This window comes from Callithrix jacchus, chromosome 5 (assembly GCF_049354715.1).
Source record: "Callithrix jacchus isolate 240 chromosome 5, calJac240_pri, whole genome shotgun sequence".
In the NCBI taxonomy this organism is placed as follows: domain Eukaryota; kingdom Metazoa; phylum Chordata; class Mammalia; order Primates; family Cebidae; genus Callithrix; species Callithrix jacchus.
In genome coordinates this window covers 94,514,252-94,530,630 of record NC_133506.1, presented here as the reverse complement: position 1 = coordinate 94,530,630, position 16,379 = coordinate 94,514,252, and the positions used below count along the sequence as shown (strand labels likewise).

Genomic DNA, 16,379 nt, shown 5'->3' with positions numbered 1-16,379 from the left:
TGTGGTCCAACCAAAAAAGGGAATCATACTCTCTTTGTACAGTCCTACCCTAATTGCTAGAATAAATAATTTTATTTATAAATTTTACTCTAGCAATTAGGGTGGGACTGTACAAAGAGAGTATGACTGATTGGAAAATTAATTTTGTAGGTATCAATCAGTTATAAGGGCATGGCTCATTAAAAAAAAAAAGTGAGCCAGGTTACCTATATAAACTGCAAAGCGAGCACACTGAATTTTCTTATTGAAGGACCCATCCTCTTACTTAAAATTTCCCAAGACTACATGGAAATTCTTTCACTTACCAGAAAGACCTGATTGGCACTTTCACTGAGAGTTGAGTCATCTGGGCTGTCAACGGGTGTCTGACGTGTAAACTTGGAATCAAATTGACTTACATCCTCTTCAGATTGCTATATACAAACAAAATAGTTTAGAAAATGATGTATAGTCTATTTTGCAAACATCAATCAACTGCAATGTAAGCTCTGGGAGCTCTTTTCACAGGGGTTTACTATAAAAGTATTAGAATTGTTTCAGCAGGCACAGAATGAAGAAAAATATGCAGGTGAAAAGTACTGAGTCAAATTACACCTTCAAATCTTAAACATGCATTAATACAGATTTTAGTATATAGTTATCATTTCTATTAAAAATGTGAATATATCAGCTGGGTGTGGTGGCTCATGCCTATAATCCTGGCACTTTGGGAGGTTGAAGTGGGTGGATCATGAGGTCAGGAGTTCGAGACCAACCTGGCCAACATAGTGAAACCCCGTCTCTACTGAAAATACAAATTAGCTGGGTATGATGGCAGGAGCCTATAATCCTAGCTACTCAGGAGTCTGAGGCAGGAGAATCACTTGAACCCAGGTGGGAGAAGTTGCAGTGAGCTGAGATCGCACCATGGCACACCACCCTGGACAACAGTGCAAGGTTCTGTCTCAAAAAAAAAAAAAGTGAATATATCAAACTCAAAACAGGCTGGAAAAAATGTGAATATCAATTTTCCCCTCTCACAAAGCTTCAGTGTGCCTAGTCTACTAGCTAACTCCCTGTTTAGAGATAATTAGTTCAGTTGGCTGCTGCAGGTTTTAATAAGCTTGAAAAACTACTAAAGCAGAGTTAAAACATGAATAGCACTTGTAAGATGCTCCAGTTAAAGTTTAAAGATGCTCAGTTAAAGTTTCTTCCCACAGCTTATTTCATTCCTTTAGAAATCTAAAGGAGCAAACATAATTTTCTATTCCATATGTGTTATAAGTTCTATTTCCTTGTGAAAATATAGTTATCACTTCAGTTCTAACCATGAGATTTATTTAATTCCTTCTCTAGTTCCCAAAATATCTGGTTAGACTCTGGGGCCAAATGTAGGAAGTTAATAATACTTTAGAATATCTGACTTAATACTAAAAGATGACCACACTGACCTTATAGCTCTCTTAGAGCCCAGACTGTGAAACAGCTCTCCTTGGAGAAATGGCTGATTCTATGTGTGGGGAAATGTATAAGATAAGCATAGAACACCAGTCTCCTTATTTTGTTCTCTGGTACAACACCAGACCAGGTGGTCATGTCAAAAGGACTCAGAAACCAACATGAAGATGCACCCAGCATTCAATGAGGGGAAAAATTGAGCATCAATAAAAATAACTGCCCGGCACGGTAGCTAACACCTATAATCCCAACACTTTGGGAGGCAGAGCCAGGTAGATCACTTTTGAGCTCAGGAGTTGAAGACCAGCCTGGTGAACATAACGAAACCCTGTCTCTACCAGAAACAGAAAAATTAGCTGGGCATGGTGGTGCACCTGTGGTCCCAGCTACTCAAGAGGCTGAGGTGGGAGGACTGCTAGAGGCTGGAAAGTCAAGGTTGCAGTATACCACAGAACTACAGCTTGGGTGACAGAGTAAGACCCTGCCTCAAAACAATAAATGAATAAAAATAACTACAATGAAATGAAACACAAATGCGTTATAATGTGTATGTTCATAATATACTAAAAAAGAAAAAACACATACACGAAGTTCATTGGTCAATTTTGGAAGATGCTAGGGAACTAATTCATTCTTTTGAAAACTGGGAAATAATAAAACATTTATACTGCCTTTCATATATGAACTATACCTTGGGTAACTAAATAACTGATCAGAGTTTCTCTTTATGAAATAATTCCAGCTAACAAAGAATAACAGAATAAGATCATTTCACAAACACGTGATGAAATTGTAAAACTAGGCCAGAGTTTCTTAACCTCAGTGCTACTGACATTTTAGGCCTATTAATACTTTGCTTCTAGGGGCTGTCCTGTGCTGACTCTTACTCCTGAAGGTACCCAAAGCATTCCCTCCCCCAAGCTGTGACAATCAATGTATCTCCAGACATTGCCAAATTACCCTGGTAGTGAAGTGCTGACACAGGCAATGATCAGTGACCATTAACATCACTAAAAAAAAAAAAAAAAATGAAAAAAAACCCCTACACATTATGCCTCCTGATCAAAGCATGTAATACTGAGAATTTAATCTGAATCAGATCAACTACTTAAATTAACTACCGGTTTCTGGAAATTCAGGGAACAGATGAACACAGTCAAAGATACTATGGGGATAGTATCAACAAAATCAAAATTTGAGAATTCTACAGGACAAATGGCCCAGTTTCTTCAATAAATCAGGGGAAGATTTGAGAGAGGTTATCTATAAATGAAAAAAGACCTAAGAGACATAGTAACCAAACTACATATAAACCTTGATTAAATAATTACAAACAGGAGAAAAAAAAAAGAATGGAACAACAACAAAAAAATAATTAGCTGGGGCAACACAGGGAGACATCATCTCTAGAAAAACTAAAAAAATTAGCTGTGTGTGGTGATACAACCCTGTGGTCCCAGCTATATGGGAGGATCCCTTGAGCCTGGGAGTTTGAGGCTGCCATGAGCCATGATCATGCCACTGCACTCCAGCCTGGCAACAGAGAAAGACTGTGTCTCAAAAAAAAAAGAAAGAAAGAAAGAAAAAGAAAAAGAAAAAAAAAAAAAACTAGGGAAATTGTCAACTTCTCAGGTGTGATGATGGGATGGTGGTTATGTTTAAACAAGATGACCTAATCATTTTTGAAGCTGGGCATTAGATATGTGACATTTATCTTCCTCACAATTGTTTGTTGTTTGTTAAAGTGGATCACATTATGCTCCATGACCAAATAATAAACACCATCATCCTCCCCCTCCTTCTCCATCTACATCCCAAGGAATGGAAAAATAAACTGTGTTTTTTCAGATTCTGAGGTGGGAGAAAGACAATAACCAACACACTAACTCATTTACTCGTAAACATATTGTTATAGGTTGAATTGTGTGCCTCACCCACCCCGCAAAAAATTTCATATGTTGAAGTTCTAACCTCTAGTTCCTCAGAATGTGACCTTATTTGGAAAGGGTTATTACAGATGTAATTAGTCAAGATGAGGTCCTACTGGAGTAGAGAGGAACCCTAATCCAATATGACTGGTATCCTTATAAAAAGGGGAAATTTGGCCACAGATATGCACATAGGTAGAACACCATGTGAACATGAAGGCAGAGATCCGGGTGATGCACCTACAAGCCAAAGAATGACAAAGATTACCAGCAAACCACCAGAAGCCAGGGGAGAGGCATGGAACATACAGTTTCTCATAGTCCTCAAAGAAACCAACTAACAATGTGATCTAGAATTTCTAACCTCCAGATCTATAAGATAATAAATTTCTGTTGTTTAAACCACCTAGTTTGTGGTACTTTGTTGCAGCAAGCCTAGCAAACTAATGCACATATATTCTATATTTTGAAGAAAAAATTCCTAAAGATTACATTTTAAATGGTTAAATTAAGCAAAATAAAACACAAAAAAAGAAAAGTCCCAACTACCTGAAATATGTAATTATCTTAGGTAACCAATTTAAAAATAGCTAATACAGTCAATTGCCACTGACATTAGTTCTTTAAAAGATAGTACAAAACTAAAAGATGCTTGGCTGGGTGCAGAAGCTTACTCCTGTAATCCCAGCACTTTGAGGGGCTGAGGTGGGTGGATCACGTGAGCCCAGGAGTTCCACACCAGCCTGGGCAACATGGCAAAGCCCTGTTTCTACAAAAAAATTAACTGTCCATGGTGACATGTGTTTGTAATCTCAGCTATTCAGGAAGCTGAGGTAGGAGAATCATCTGAGCCTGGGGAGGTCAAGGCTGCACTGAGCTGTGATTGTGCTACTGTACTCCATCCTGGGTGACAGATTGAGACCCTGTCTCAAAATAAAAAATAAAAACAAAGATGCTGAAGAAAGGATAAATCCAGCGATCTTTGACGTGTTAATAAAAATAATGTTTCTGTCTGCTCTGAGATTTTTCTTATTTAAAAAAAAATGTCGTTATCCTCTTGCTTCAGCCTCCCAAGCAGCTGGGACTTATAGGCACATGCCAGCACACCCAGCTAACTTTTAAATTTTTTGTAGAGATGGAGACTTGCTATGTTGCCCATGCTAGTCTTGAACTCCTGGCCTCAAACAATCCTCCCACCTCGGCCCCCTAAACTTCTGGGATTACAGGTGTGAGCCACTGTACCCAGTCGTGTACTTTCATGTATACTTACCAACAGAGGTTTAAAAGGGGGCTCCACCTTTCGAGCCAGAAGTTCTTCCCAGTTAATGTGTCTAAAGAATGGATGAGCCTAGGAAAAAAGAGCAAAAAGAAAGTTGAGGGGAATAGACTTTGCTGAATTGATAAATTAATAATCGCCTTTTTGAAGTTACAAGCCACAAAATAAGCTAAGCTCATAAGCAACTACATATAACCCTCAGAGATATATAAAATTAGCATTATCTTCCCCCCAAAACACCAAAGATGCCAATCCCTACTTGAACTTCTCCAGCATCCCCAGGACCGGCTCCCAGACGAGAAGCAGCATTTCTTTTCAGCAGCTTTAAAGAAGAAAAAAAAGCCTGGATAAAGAACCTTAGTCAAAGTAATTTTTTTTTTCTTTTATAGACTTTGTCTACTCTGCCTTGAGAAAATATGATTTATTGGCCAGGCACGGTGGCTCATGCCTGTAATCCCAGCACTTTAGGAGGATGAGGCAGGCAGATCACCTAAGATTGGGAGTTTGAGACCAGCCCAGCCAACATGGTGAAACCCCTTCTCTACTAAAAATACAAAAATTAGCCTGGCGTGGTGGCAAACACCTATAATCCTAGCTACTAGGGAGGCTGGGGCAGGAGAATCACTTGAACTTGGGAGGCAGAGGTACAGTGAGCCAAGATCATGCCACCACACTACAGCCTGGGTGACAGAGCAAGACTCCATCTCAAAAAAATAAATAAATAAAATATAGTTTACTAATTACTACTAAATACTGTTTAAAGGTCTATAATCCCAGCACTTTGGGAGGCCAAGGGAGGTGGATCACCTGAAGTCAGGAGTTCCAGACCAGCCTGACCAACATGGTGAAACCCGTCTCTACTAAAAATACAAAAACTATCCAGGCCTGGTTGTGGGCTCTTGAAACCCCAGCTACTCAGGAAGCTGAGGCAGGAGAATCACTTGAACCTGGGAGGCAGAGGTTGCAGTGAGCTGAGATCGTGCCACTGCACTCCAGCCTGGGCAACAGAGCAAGACTTTGTCTCAAAAAAATAATAATTAAAAATCAAAAAAAAAACATGGAAAGCAAGTTTTTAAACAGATTATGTACTTCACCTTCAAAAATCACAGATTTTTTTGTGTTCAATATCTATAAATGATTCTTTATTCAAAATATACATTAAATTCTATCTAGTTAAATCCTAGTCATTGAATCTTGCAGTGTGAGTGACCATTTAAGAACCTTACCTTTTTAAGCAAATCTCTGGCTTCTTGTGTGAGGTAGGGAGGCAAATTGAGTTTACATTTGAGGATTTTGTCAATTGTTTTCTTTCTATTCTCCCCAGTGAATGGGGGCTAAGAGTAGAAGACAGTGAAAAATATTAGCATATAAGAAACAAATTTGAAATAACAATATTGTCCATTTCCTGAATTAATTATGCATGAAGATCAGAAATGTATGCTGTAAAATGAGCTAACTGCTAAAGAGCTTTATTTTGTTTTAGAGACAGGGTCTCACTATGTTGCCAAGGCTAGATTCTATTAATAATCCTTAGCTCAAGTGATCCTCCCACCTCAGCTACTCCCACCTCCTGAGTAGCCTGGGCTACAGGCATGCACCACTGTGCCCGGCAGACATGCAGTTTTTAAGCAATAGGACAGACGAAATAGCAGTGTCCTGAAAGGAAGGATGTGTTTCCACCATTAACTTGCTGTGTGATAATAAGTGAGCTATGTGATTTTATGCTTCAATTTCTCTATTTATAAAATAAGGGCATTATCTCTTCAACATCTATTCCACAGATTCTATCTGCCATGACATAGATCATTTAAATGAAAATGTTTTTGGCCAGGCGCGGTGGTTCACGCCTATAATCCCAGCACTTTGGGAGGCCGAGGCAGGTGGATCACGAGGTCAAGAGATCAAGACCATCCTGGTCAACAAGGTGAAACCCCATCACTACTAAAAATGCAAAAATTAGCTGGGCATGGTGGTGTGCGCCTGTAGTCCGAGCTACTCAGGAGGCTGAGGTAGAATTACTTGAACTGAGAAGGCAGAGGTTGCAGTGAGCCGAGATCGTGCCATTGCACTCCAGTCTGGGTAACAACAGCGAAACTCCGTCTCAAAAAAAAGAAAACGTTTTTGAAAGTATGGGATCCCATATAATCATAAAGCATTATTACTGTTAAACTGCTGAATAAATCTTTGGGCTTTGAAAATAACTCCACTGGTAACATTTTCAGAAAGCACAGGAAAGGTCTCTTGCTACAGTGACTTCAAAACTACTCAGCACAGACCATAATACATGCAGCTTTTAATTGTGCACCTACTGCTCCAGTCAGCATGTCATACATTAATGCTCCCAAACTCCACCAGTCCACAGCACGATTGTGGCCACTTCTCATCAAGATTTCAGGGGCCCTACAATGAGAAAAATAATATGATTAAAAATTCACCTATTTGCTCATCATCTGAATTAGAATTTTAAAAACAATATTCAGAGTCAATAAGGGTACAGAAAATAGACACTATTCCTTAAAACAGGTAACATTAGCTATTACCCCCAAGCCAATTATATTTAATTTAACATGCAGCTCACATGTATTCTATTGTTCCACAAAATGTGTGTGTAACTGTTCCATCATGAATAGATTCTTTGCATAGTCCAAAGTCTGTTAGTTTCACATGACCTACAAAGAAATATTACAGTATGATTATTCTCAAAATTCAAAGTATGTACAGTGTTTAAACATGTCATGTAACACCTTAATCTATCCTTCCATTTAACTTTTCTTGCCTCAGACTTTTCTGGCAGATGTCAAGAACAGGGTACCTCCATAAAATGAAATGCTAACTGTTTAAGGCTAGGGGAAAGTCACCTTTTGCCAATAATATAATGTATCTAGTAAAGAGAAAATAAAGATAGAGAGAAAAGTGAAATAACCTGTTGAAGGCTCTACCTTTAAGTATACACAGAATCCTCTACCATACTGAAAAAGAAAAATCCTGGGAAACTGCTTTGTGCAGTCTAGTGTCAGTACACAAACCCTAATAAACATATTCTCTACCTTTTAAACAAAGGTGTGAGACAGTCCTTCCAATATATAGCTTTTATCACAGTGAACTGTGAAGAATTCTTTTTTCTTTTTTCCTTTTTGTGGAGAACGGGGTCTCACTATATTGCCCAGGCAGGTCTCAAACTCCTGGGCTCAAGCTATCCTCCCACCTCTGCCTCCCTAACAGCTGGGATTACAGGCATGAGCCACAGTGCCTGGCGAAGAATTCTTAAAATGGTCTCAGAAAGTCACTATAACAAGGTAGCTCATTCTGCCCAGTGATACCAGTGAGGGGAAAGAAATAAAATTGCTAGATAATATGAATCAATCATCAATGATCCAGAAAGTAAAAAAACTTACCACCTTATACAAAGATCATTTCAGTTCAAGTTTTGGCTTTCTTTACTAAACTGTTATTAGATAACAAGTGGTTCAACAACCCCAGGGACTCTAGTATTTGAGATTCATTTCACAAAAAAGACACAAACACCTATTGATTCAAACGTAAGTATATACTATACTCTGATACAGAAGCGTGGCCTTCATTTTCACAGAACCATCTGATACATTCAACTTTACGGATCAAAGAAGTAGTTAATTATTCTATTGCTTCCCTGTTCTATCCTGTGACTTAGAATACAGATCAGAATCCAAGTTTTGGGGAGCGAGAAGGTGTTGATGGGAGGAAAGAAGAGACACTTATTCCATGATATATTTAGTTAAGTATATCATTTCTCCTAAAAAAAAGGTGGGTGGAGGAGTATAATCTGGAATTTTTATATGAGCCTCAGTTGTTCATACATCATTTTTTAACAGTTTGAAACAATTAACTACCTCATGGATCATTCTGTAGACATCTAAGGATTAGCAGCTGCTACCACCTTCTAGATACCCTGGGTCAGCTGGTTGCTTCTTTGGGGTATGAGTGATTTGCCAAGTCTGCCCACAGCCCGGATTAGCATAAATTGAGCTGTCTGTAGCAGCATGCAGTTGTAGTCAAGGCTCACTGTGCTATATCTATAGTTGTACAGACTATCGGTCTCTCTGATGTTTATGTTTGTTACTGCAAACAGCAAGAATAAACTGATTCTGGCTGGGGGGCAGGTGGCTTATGCCTGTAATCCCAGCAATTTGCTGGGCAGATCAGTTAAGCTCAGGAGTTTGGGACCACCCAGGGCAACATGGCAAACCCCGTTTCTACAAAAAATTACCCAGTCATGGTGGTGTGCCACAATAGCCCCAACTACTTGAGGGGCTTGGGAGGATCACTTGAGCCTGGGAGGCAGAGGTGGCAGTGAGCTATGATCACGCCACTGCCCTCCAGCCTGGGTGACAAAGACCCCCATCTCAAAAAAAGGGGGTAACCTGATGCCTACTAAACATCATTATTTCCAAAGTTGTATCAAATACTTTGGTTCAATTTCAATCCTTTTTTCAGCATTAGTAAAACTTAATGTAAGAATCATAGCTAATATTTACATACTTTCTTTCTTTCTTCTTCTTTTTTTTTTTTTTTTTGAGACAGAGTCTCACTCTGTTGCCCAGGCTGGAGTGATATGTCACTATCTTGGCTCACTGCAACTTCCACCTCCCAGGTTCAAGCGATTCTCCCACCTCAGTCTCCCAAGTAGCTGGGATTACAGGTAACTGCCATCATGCCCGGCTAACTTTTTTGTGTATTTTTGTCGAGACAGGGTTTTACCATGTTGGCCAGACTGGGCTTGAACTCCTGACCTCAGGTGATCCACCTGCTTCGGCCTCCCAAACTGCTGTGATTACAGGTGTAAGCCACCAGGCCTGGCCAATATTTACATATTTTCATTATTAAAACTCAACTTGTATAATTAAGATTCACTTTTCAATTTAAGTAACAAGCCAAAATTAATGTTTAGACTGGCTTTTGGCTCATATTTTACGTAAGAATTCCAAAAACATGAAAAACTATAAAGAGTAAGGATTAAACCAAAAAAGGCAGTTGAGCAACTATTATCCTGAACTTCGTTTACTCTCACCAAGCATAAGTACCTAAAGACTTAAACATCAGCAAGTACTATGATGCCATAAATTCTGAGGAAAGAAATATACAAAATAGACAGATGAATATAGGGTTTTGAAAATGGCCATGACCTGTGTGGGAGGATTTTAAGATGATTATTTACTATAGAATTGTTTACGGTATATCTCCACCTTGGTGATTAAGCATGATATTCTCCGGCTTCAGATCTCTGTAGATGATCCCCTTTTGATGTAAATGCCCCAAAGCCATGGAGATTTCTGCCAAGTAAAAGCTGGAAATAAAAGTGATTTAATAAAATTAAAAAGACTGTAATCTACTCAAAGCAGTTTATGCATGGAGCAAAATTCCTTGAAAGAAACAGACATGCACCAAAGACCAAATCAGTGGGGTAGAGGATGTATGGGAAAAAGAGATGATATAGGATGCTGCCAAAAGGCATGGGGACATTTATGTTTCACTTATTTTAGTGAAACTATAAAGTGCTTTATTTTGCCATTAGAATACACTGCTAAATTGCAAAGATGTTCAGAATATGCTAAACTGCCATTGGTCACGTTTTGTTCTGTCTGTGTAGGAATTAAGCTGATAGTCATTCATTTCAAAGCAGATTTCTCCCATCCACACCCAACTTTAAAATCCCATAGGAAATAGGAACTTTGTTATTCTCAGAGATCAAGTCTTGATTTCAAAAGATACCTTATAACCTGATCCTTAGAAGCCCATCATCCCTTACTTAAATATAGCTAAATATTTATAGACAGCTTAGGCCCACGGTATCTGCCCTCCCTCCTGCCAGCCAGCCCACAACTATAAACTGTGTGACACTCAAATTTATCTACCTCAAAAGAATAAAGGGCTGAATCAACCCTGTCTGGATTCGAAAAGCACAAGGCACTGCAATACTGGCTGCATAACAATGTTGCAATCCTGCAGATTACTCCAGGATGGAGAGGGTGTGTCCTAGAGGACTGAGGCAGTTTCACAGCCAGCACCACCACAAACACAGCCTCCAACATGGCTCAGTGAGCCTCCTCCAAAAAAGGGCACTTCATCCCTAAGGCTCTTAAATGCAGCTTCTGTGTTAGAAAAGGCCTGAAATTAAACAATGGAATGCAGTTTTGGTAATTAAGGTAGAAAAAAACATTAAGTGTTGTTTTCTATTAAATTAAGGTATACGATAAACTGATTTATTATAACCCAATACTGTTGCTTCATAAAAGGATGTGCATATTTTTAATTTGAAGCAGATGACATGTTCAGAAATAGGAAGGCTAAATCCCATCCTGACTATATAATCAATCCACAGATGATATGCCCAGGCTTATCACCTCCCTAAGACTGCACCTTGAGAAATAGAGTCTTTAAAAAAAGGAGATGATTTCTGATACTTTCCATTGTTCCACACATAAAAGTTTCACTGGAAAACCACACTCACCCACAGCCAAGGCAGGCAGCTTACCAATTCAAGGAAAGAAAGCCGCAATGAGAATGGTTCTGTTAGGAACAACTGGTGTGAAGAGCGTTCCACTCAAGCCTAAGGGCAAAGGAATGATGTGACCTCCATAGCTGCCCAGTTCCAAAGCTGCTTCTCCCACTTCAGGTCCTGAGTGACTGACTGGCTCCAGATCAATTTACTCAATCAAGTGGCTGCCCATAGTGGGAATGGGGCTTTGTTTGTAATTTCCTGAATCTATGCAACCACAAAAAGTTCACTTACCAGGCTGTGTCTTCCATAAATATTCCCTCTCTTTCTAACTGCATAAATAGTTCTCCTCCTATAAAGAAAAAGAAAAAACATTAGAAATAAAACAATGTTTATTTCCAACCCACTTCTAACGAGAGAGTTGGTGCTTTCCTTCTAACCATAATTAAAAGACATCAGCCCCTTAAAAATGAAAAAAATTATAGATTCTAAAAATTATAGTTTTAAAACTAAGTCCTCAGGATTCTATTTTTAGTAGCATTCTTATTCTTCTGTGACACAGATGTTTAAAAACTAGAACTGGCTTGGAATTCCAGGTTTTATATCTACAAACTTTAAAATATCTGTAGATTCAAGACCTGAGGTTAAAGAAAAAAATCTTGATGAAAGACTCTTTAACATTTTACCCATAAGTAGAAAAATGATCAGCAATTACATAACCTTCACTAATTTTAGTGAATGCTCATATTTCGTATTTTCAGAACCCTTAAATAAACAGAATGAACCTGGCAATGGCCTAGTAGAAAACATGGCACAATTTGAGTATCAAAATAAATAATGATAATAGGGGGTTATATCACATCGAATAATATTAGAATCCCTAAGTCCACAATGAAGTAAATAAATGAATACATAAATTTTTTTAATGGGAAAGAAGGGAAAGTTCTTTATTACAGTAGAATGCCAAGTAATAAATGAAGGAGCCATGATGAAATAATAAAAAATCACTTGACGAACATAATTAATTGTTGCAGGCAAGAATCAATGGATGTCAAAACTGAATGTGGGCTGGGTGCAGTGGCTCACACCTGTAATCGCAGCACTTTGGGAGGTCGAGGCAGGTGGATCACCTGAGATCAGGAGTTCCAGACCAGCCTGACCAAACACGGCAAAACCCCGTCTCTACTAAAATTACAAAAATTAGCTGGGTGGGTACCTATAATCCCAGTTACTTGGGAGGTTTATTTAGGCAGGAGAATTGCTTGAACCTGGGAGGTAGAGGTTGTAGGTGAACCTAAGATTCCAACACTGAACTCCAGCCTGGGTGACACAGTGAGACTCCATATCGGAAAAAAAGAAAGAAAGAAAAGAAAATGCCTGTAATTCCAGCTACCCAGGAGGCCGAGGCAGGAGAATTGCTTGAACCTACAAGGCGGAGGTTGCAGTGATGCAAGATTGCGCCACAGCACTCCAGCCCAGGTGACAGAGTGAGACTCTGTCTCAAAACAACACTAAACATGAAAGCTTGATGAGAGATATTTAAACAATCCTAAGTATCTCTTCAAAAGATACTTATTAACTACAAAGGGGAAAATGTCACCAGGGAAAAACTCGGCAGACACCAGCTTATACATGTGACCAAAGTCAATGTCACAAGTAATAGGACAAAGATATAAATATAATGTACTTCTTGATCTGATGCATTGAGGAGGCCACAATGTCACTTCAATGATCCTGCCAAAATTGCACAACCTGAATCTAATCCTAAGGAAACATCAGCTAAACCCAAAGTGATGCATGCTACAAACTAGTTGGCCGGTACTAACCAAAAAAGTCAACATCAGGAAAGTCAAAGAAAGACTTAGAAAATGTTCCAGATTAAAGGAAACTAAGTAGAGTTATCATTGCATCAATGTTATTCTCCTATTTTTGATAATTTTAGTATAGTTATTTAAGATACTTTCCTTGATTTTAGAAAATATACACTGAATACGCCGGGCACAGTGGCTCACGCCCATAATCCCAGCACTTTGGGAGTCTGAGGCGGGTGGATCCACCTGAGGTGAGGAGTTTAAGACCAGCCTTGCCAACATGGTGAAACCCCATCTCTACTAAAAATACAAAAATTAGCCGGGCATGGTGGTGGGTACTTATAATCCAAGCTACTCAGGAGGCTGAGCCAGGAGAACTGCTTGAGCCTGGGAGGTAGAGGTTGTAGTGAGCCCATGATTATGCCACTGCATTCCAGCCTGGGTGACAGAGTGAGACTCCGTCTCAAAAAAAAAAAAAAAAGAAAAGAAAACACACACTGAAATTTAGGGGTAAAGGGAAATTATGTCTGTAACACTCTTAAACAGTTCAAAAAAATTATGTATGTGAGTGTATATATGTATACACATATATACATATACATAGGACAGAACAAAATAAATGTGGTGAAATGGTAACATTTGGGAAATCTAAGTGACAGGGTGAGAGATATTTTCTGTTTTGTTTTTTGAAATGGAGTCTTGCTCTATTGCCCAGACCGGAGTGCAGTGACTCCATCTTGGCTCACTACAACCTCCGCCTCCCAGCTTTAAGTGATTCTCCTACTTCAGCCTCCTGAGTAGCTGGGATTATAGGCACATGCCACCACACCTGACTAACTTTTTTATTTTTAGTAGAGATGGGGTTTCACTATGTTGGCCAGGCTGGTCTCATGATTCGCCCACCTCAGCCTCCCAAGGTGCTGGTTACGGGCATAAGCCACCATGCTCAGCATAGGAATTCTTTACACTACTCTTAAAACTTTTTGTAAGTATGAAATTATGTCAAAATAAAGTTTTTACGGCTGGGCGTGGTAGCTCACACCTGTAATTCCAGCACTTTGTAAGGCCAAAGCGGGCAGATCACCTGAGCTTAGGAACTCAAGACCAGCCTGGTCAACATGGTGAAACTCCATCTCTACTAAGAATACAAAAACAGCTAGGCATGGTGGCACATGCCTGTAGTCCCAGCTACTCAGGAGGCTGAGACAGGAGAATCACTTGAACCAAGGAGGCGGAGGTTGCAGTGAGCCGAGATCATGCCTCTGCACTCCAGCCTGGGCGAGAAGAGCAAAACTCCATCTTCAAAAGAGAAAATTTTTCCAATGGGAATAGTCACAAAAGAGTTGCTACATTCTGCAGCTGTTTCATGTTCTATGTCACTGCAAAATCTCTTTCTCAGAGAACTGAAAGAAATAGATACCTATGGCCAGGCACGGTGGCTCATGCCTGTAATCCCAGCACTTTGGGAGTCCAAGGCAGGTAGATCACCTGAGGTTGGGAGTTCAAGACCAGCCTGACCAACGTGGTAAAATCCCATCTCTACTAAAAATACAAAAATTAGCCAAGTGTGGTGGCACATGCCTATAATCCCAGATGCTTGGGAAGCTGAGGCAGCAGAATCACTTGAATCCCGGGAGACAGAGTCTGCAGTGAGCCAAGATCATGCCATTGCACTCCAGCCTGTGTGACAACAGAGAAACTCCATCTCAAAAAAAAAATATATATAGGCTGGGCATGGTGGCTCACACCTGTAATCCCAGCACTTTGGGAGGCCAAGGCAGGTGGATCATGAGGTCAGGAGTTCAAGACCAGCCTGACCAATATGGTGAAACCCCATTTCTACTAAAAATACAAAAATCAGCCAGGCATGGTGGCATACACCTGTAGTCCCAGCTACTCAGGAGGCTGAGGCAGAAGAATCACTTGAACCCGGGAGGCTGAGGTTGCAGTGAGCCGAGCTCACACCACTGCACTCCAGCCTGGGTGCCAGAGTGAGATTCCATCTCAAAAAAAGAGAAAGAAAAAGAAAAAGAAATAAATACCTGTGATCTAGAAATGATATGGAAGTGACAAGTTCCTAGGAGGTGGTAGGCCCTGGGAAATGTGGATGATTTCCATTATAAGCTGCATACCTTATCACTAAGGCTACATTAAACTAAAAACTCTTAAAGACCCAATTCCACAAATACTCAGTATGTTCAACAATCTTCTCAATTATTTGAATTACAGTATCTTACCCCAGTACAATTCAAGGCTCTGCATCACTTAGGTATTTGTTATTCTGCTAAGTGACTGATTACAAAGGAATTAAATTAAAATTTTACAGATGAGGGAAAAAAAAACCTTTAAAGTTTCCTCCATATTTATCTGCAAATAGAAACATTTGGTCAGATCTGAATTTTATACTTCAGGGTACTCATCAAATTTAAACACTATCTGATCATAATGGGAAAAGGTATTTTCCATTGAAAAAATAACATTTTGACCCAGTTTCTGGAGCAAATGCAAATAATTACACCAAACTGTATGTACTGACCACTGAGATACTCAAGGATGAGGTAGAGTTTTCCACCGGTCTGAAAGGCATAAATTAAATCCACGATGAAGGGATGCTTTACTTCCTCCAGAATATTCCGTTCTGCTTTTGTATGAGCTGTATCTTTAGCATTTCTAACTATCATTGCCTAGAGGAAAAGAGATGATCTATAAGAACAAAATAGTGAACATTTTTATTCTATAATAACTGGAAAGTCTATTTTGTGTTTTTCCTGCCAATATTGACCTATTAACCATAGTTCTCACTAGAAACTGAGACAGGGTAATGGAAAAATTCACTTTATACATGCCTCTGCGCAGTTTGGATTTTTTTTTTTTTTTGAGACGGAGTTTCGCTCGTCACCCAGGCTGGAGTGCAATGGCGCAATCTCGGCTCACCACAACCTCCGCCTCCTGGGTTCAGGCAATTCTCCTGCCTCAGCCTCCAGAGTAGCTGGGATTACAGGCACGCGCCACCATGCCCAGCTAATTTTCTGTAATTTTAGTAGAGACGGGGTTTCACCATGTTGACCAGGATGGTCTCGATCTGTTGACCTCGTGATCCACCCGCCTCCGCCTCCCAAAGTGCTGGGATTACAGGCGTGAGCCACCGCGCCCGGCCCGCAGTTTGGATTTTTTGCAGCGAACAAATGAAAACCTAAAGAGACTTTAAAAAAAAATAAATCTGTAGTTGGCCGGGCACAGTGGCTTACACCTATAATCCCAGCACTCTGGGAGATGGAGGCAGGCAGATCATGAGGTCAGTAGAGACAGTGAAACCCCGTCTCTACTAAAAATATAAAAAATTAGCCTAGTGTGGTGGCGTGCCTATAGTCCCAGCTACTAAAGGAGGCTGAGATGGGAGAATTGCTTGAACCTGACAGGCAGAGGTTACAGTGAGCCAAAATCATGCCACT

The 16,379-nt window shown here is 39.8% G+C and overlaps 1 protein-coding gene across 13 annotated transcripts in view; it reads right to left on the bottom strand.

Moving 5' to 3' along the window:
- The window catches only part of RPS6KB1 (ribosomal protein S6 kinase B1), a 61,521-nt gene that overhangs the window by 7,944 nt on the left and 37,198 nt on the right, over window positions 1-16,379 (bottom strand). For 7 of the 13 annotated variants that reach the window (XM_035300681.2, XM_035300679.3, XM_035300680.3 and 4 more), the window contains 9 exons: window positions 15,464-15,611; window positions 11,411-11,468; window positions 9,864-9,964; window positions 7,220-7,310; window positions 6,951-7,041; window positions 5,868-5,975; window positions 4,901-4,963; window positions 4,636-4,713; window positions 306-413 (listed from right to left, as the gene is read on the bottom strand). In XM_035300681.2, coding sequence (XP_035156572.1) covers window positions 306-413; window positions 4,636-4,713; window positions 4,901-4,963; window positions 5,868-5,975; window positions 6,951-7,041; window positions 7,220-7,310; window positions 9,864-9,964; window positions 11,411-11,468; window positions 15,464-15,611 — 846 coding nt within the window. Of the gene's footprint in view, window positions 1-305; window positions 3,606-4,635; window positions 4,714-4,900; window positions 4,964-5,867; window positions 5,976-6,950; window positions 7,042-7,219; window positions 7,311-9,863; window positions 9,965-10,532; window positions 10,786-11,056; window positions 11,228-11,410; window positions 11,469-15,463; window positions 15,612-16,379 lie in introns of those variants that run through there. The other 6 variants (XR_013535707.1, XR_013535708.1, XM_035300683.3 and 3 more) reach the window with 5 other exon arrangements.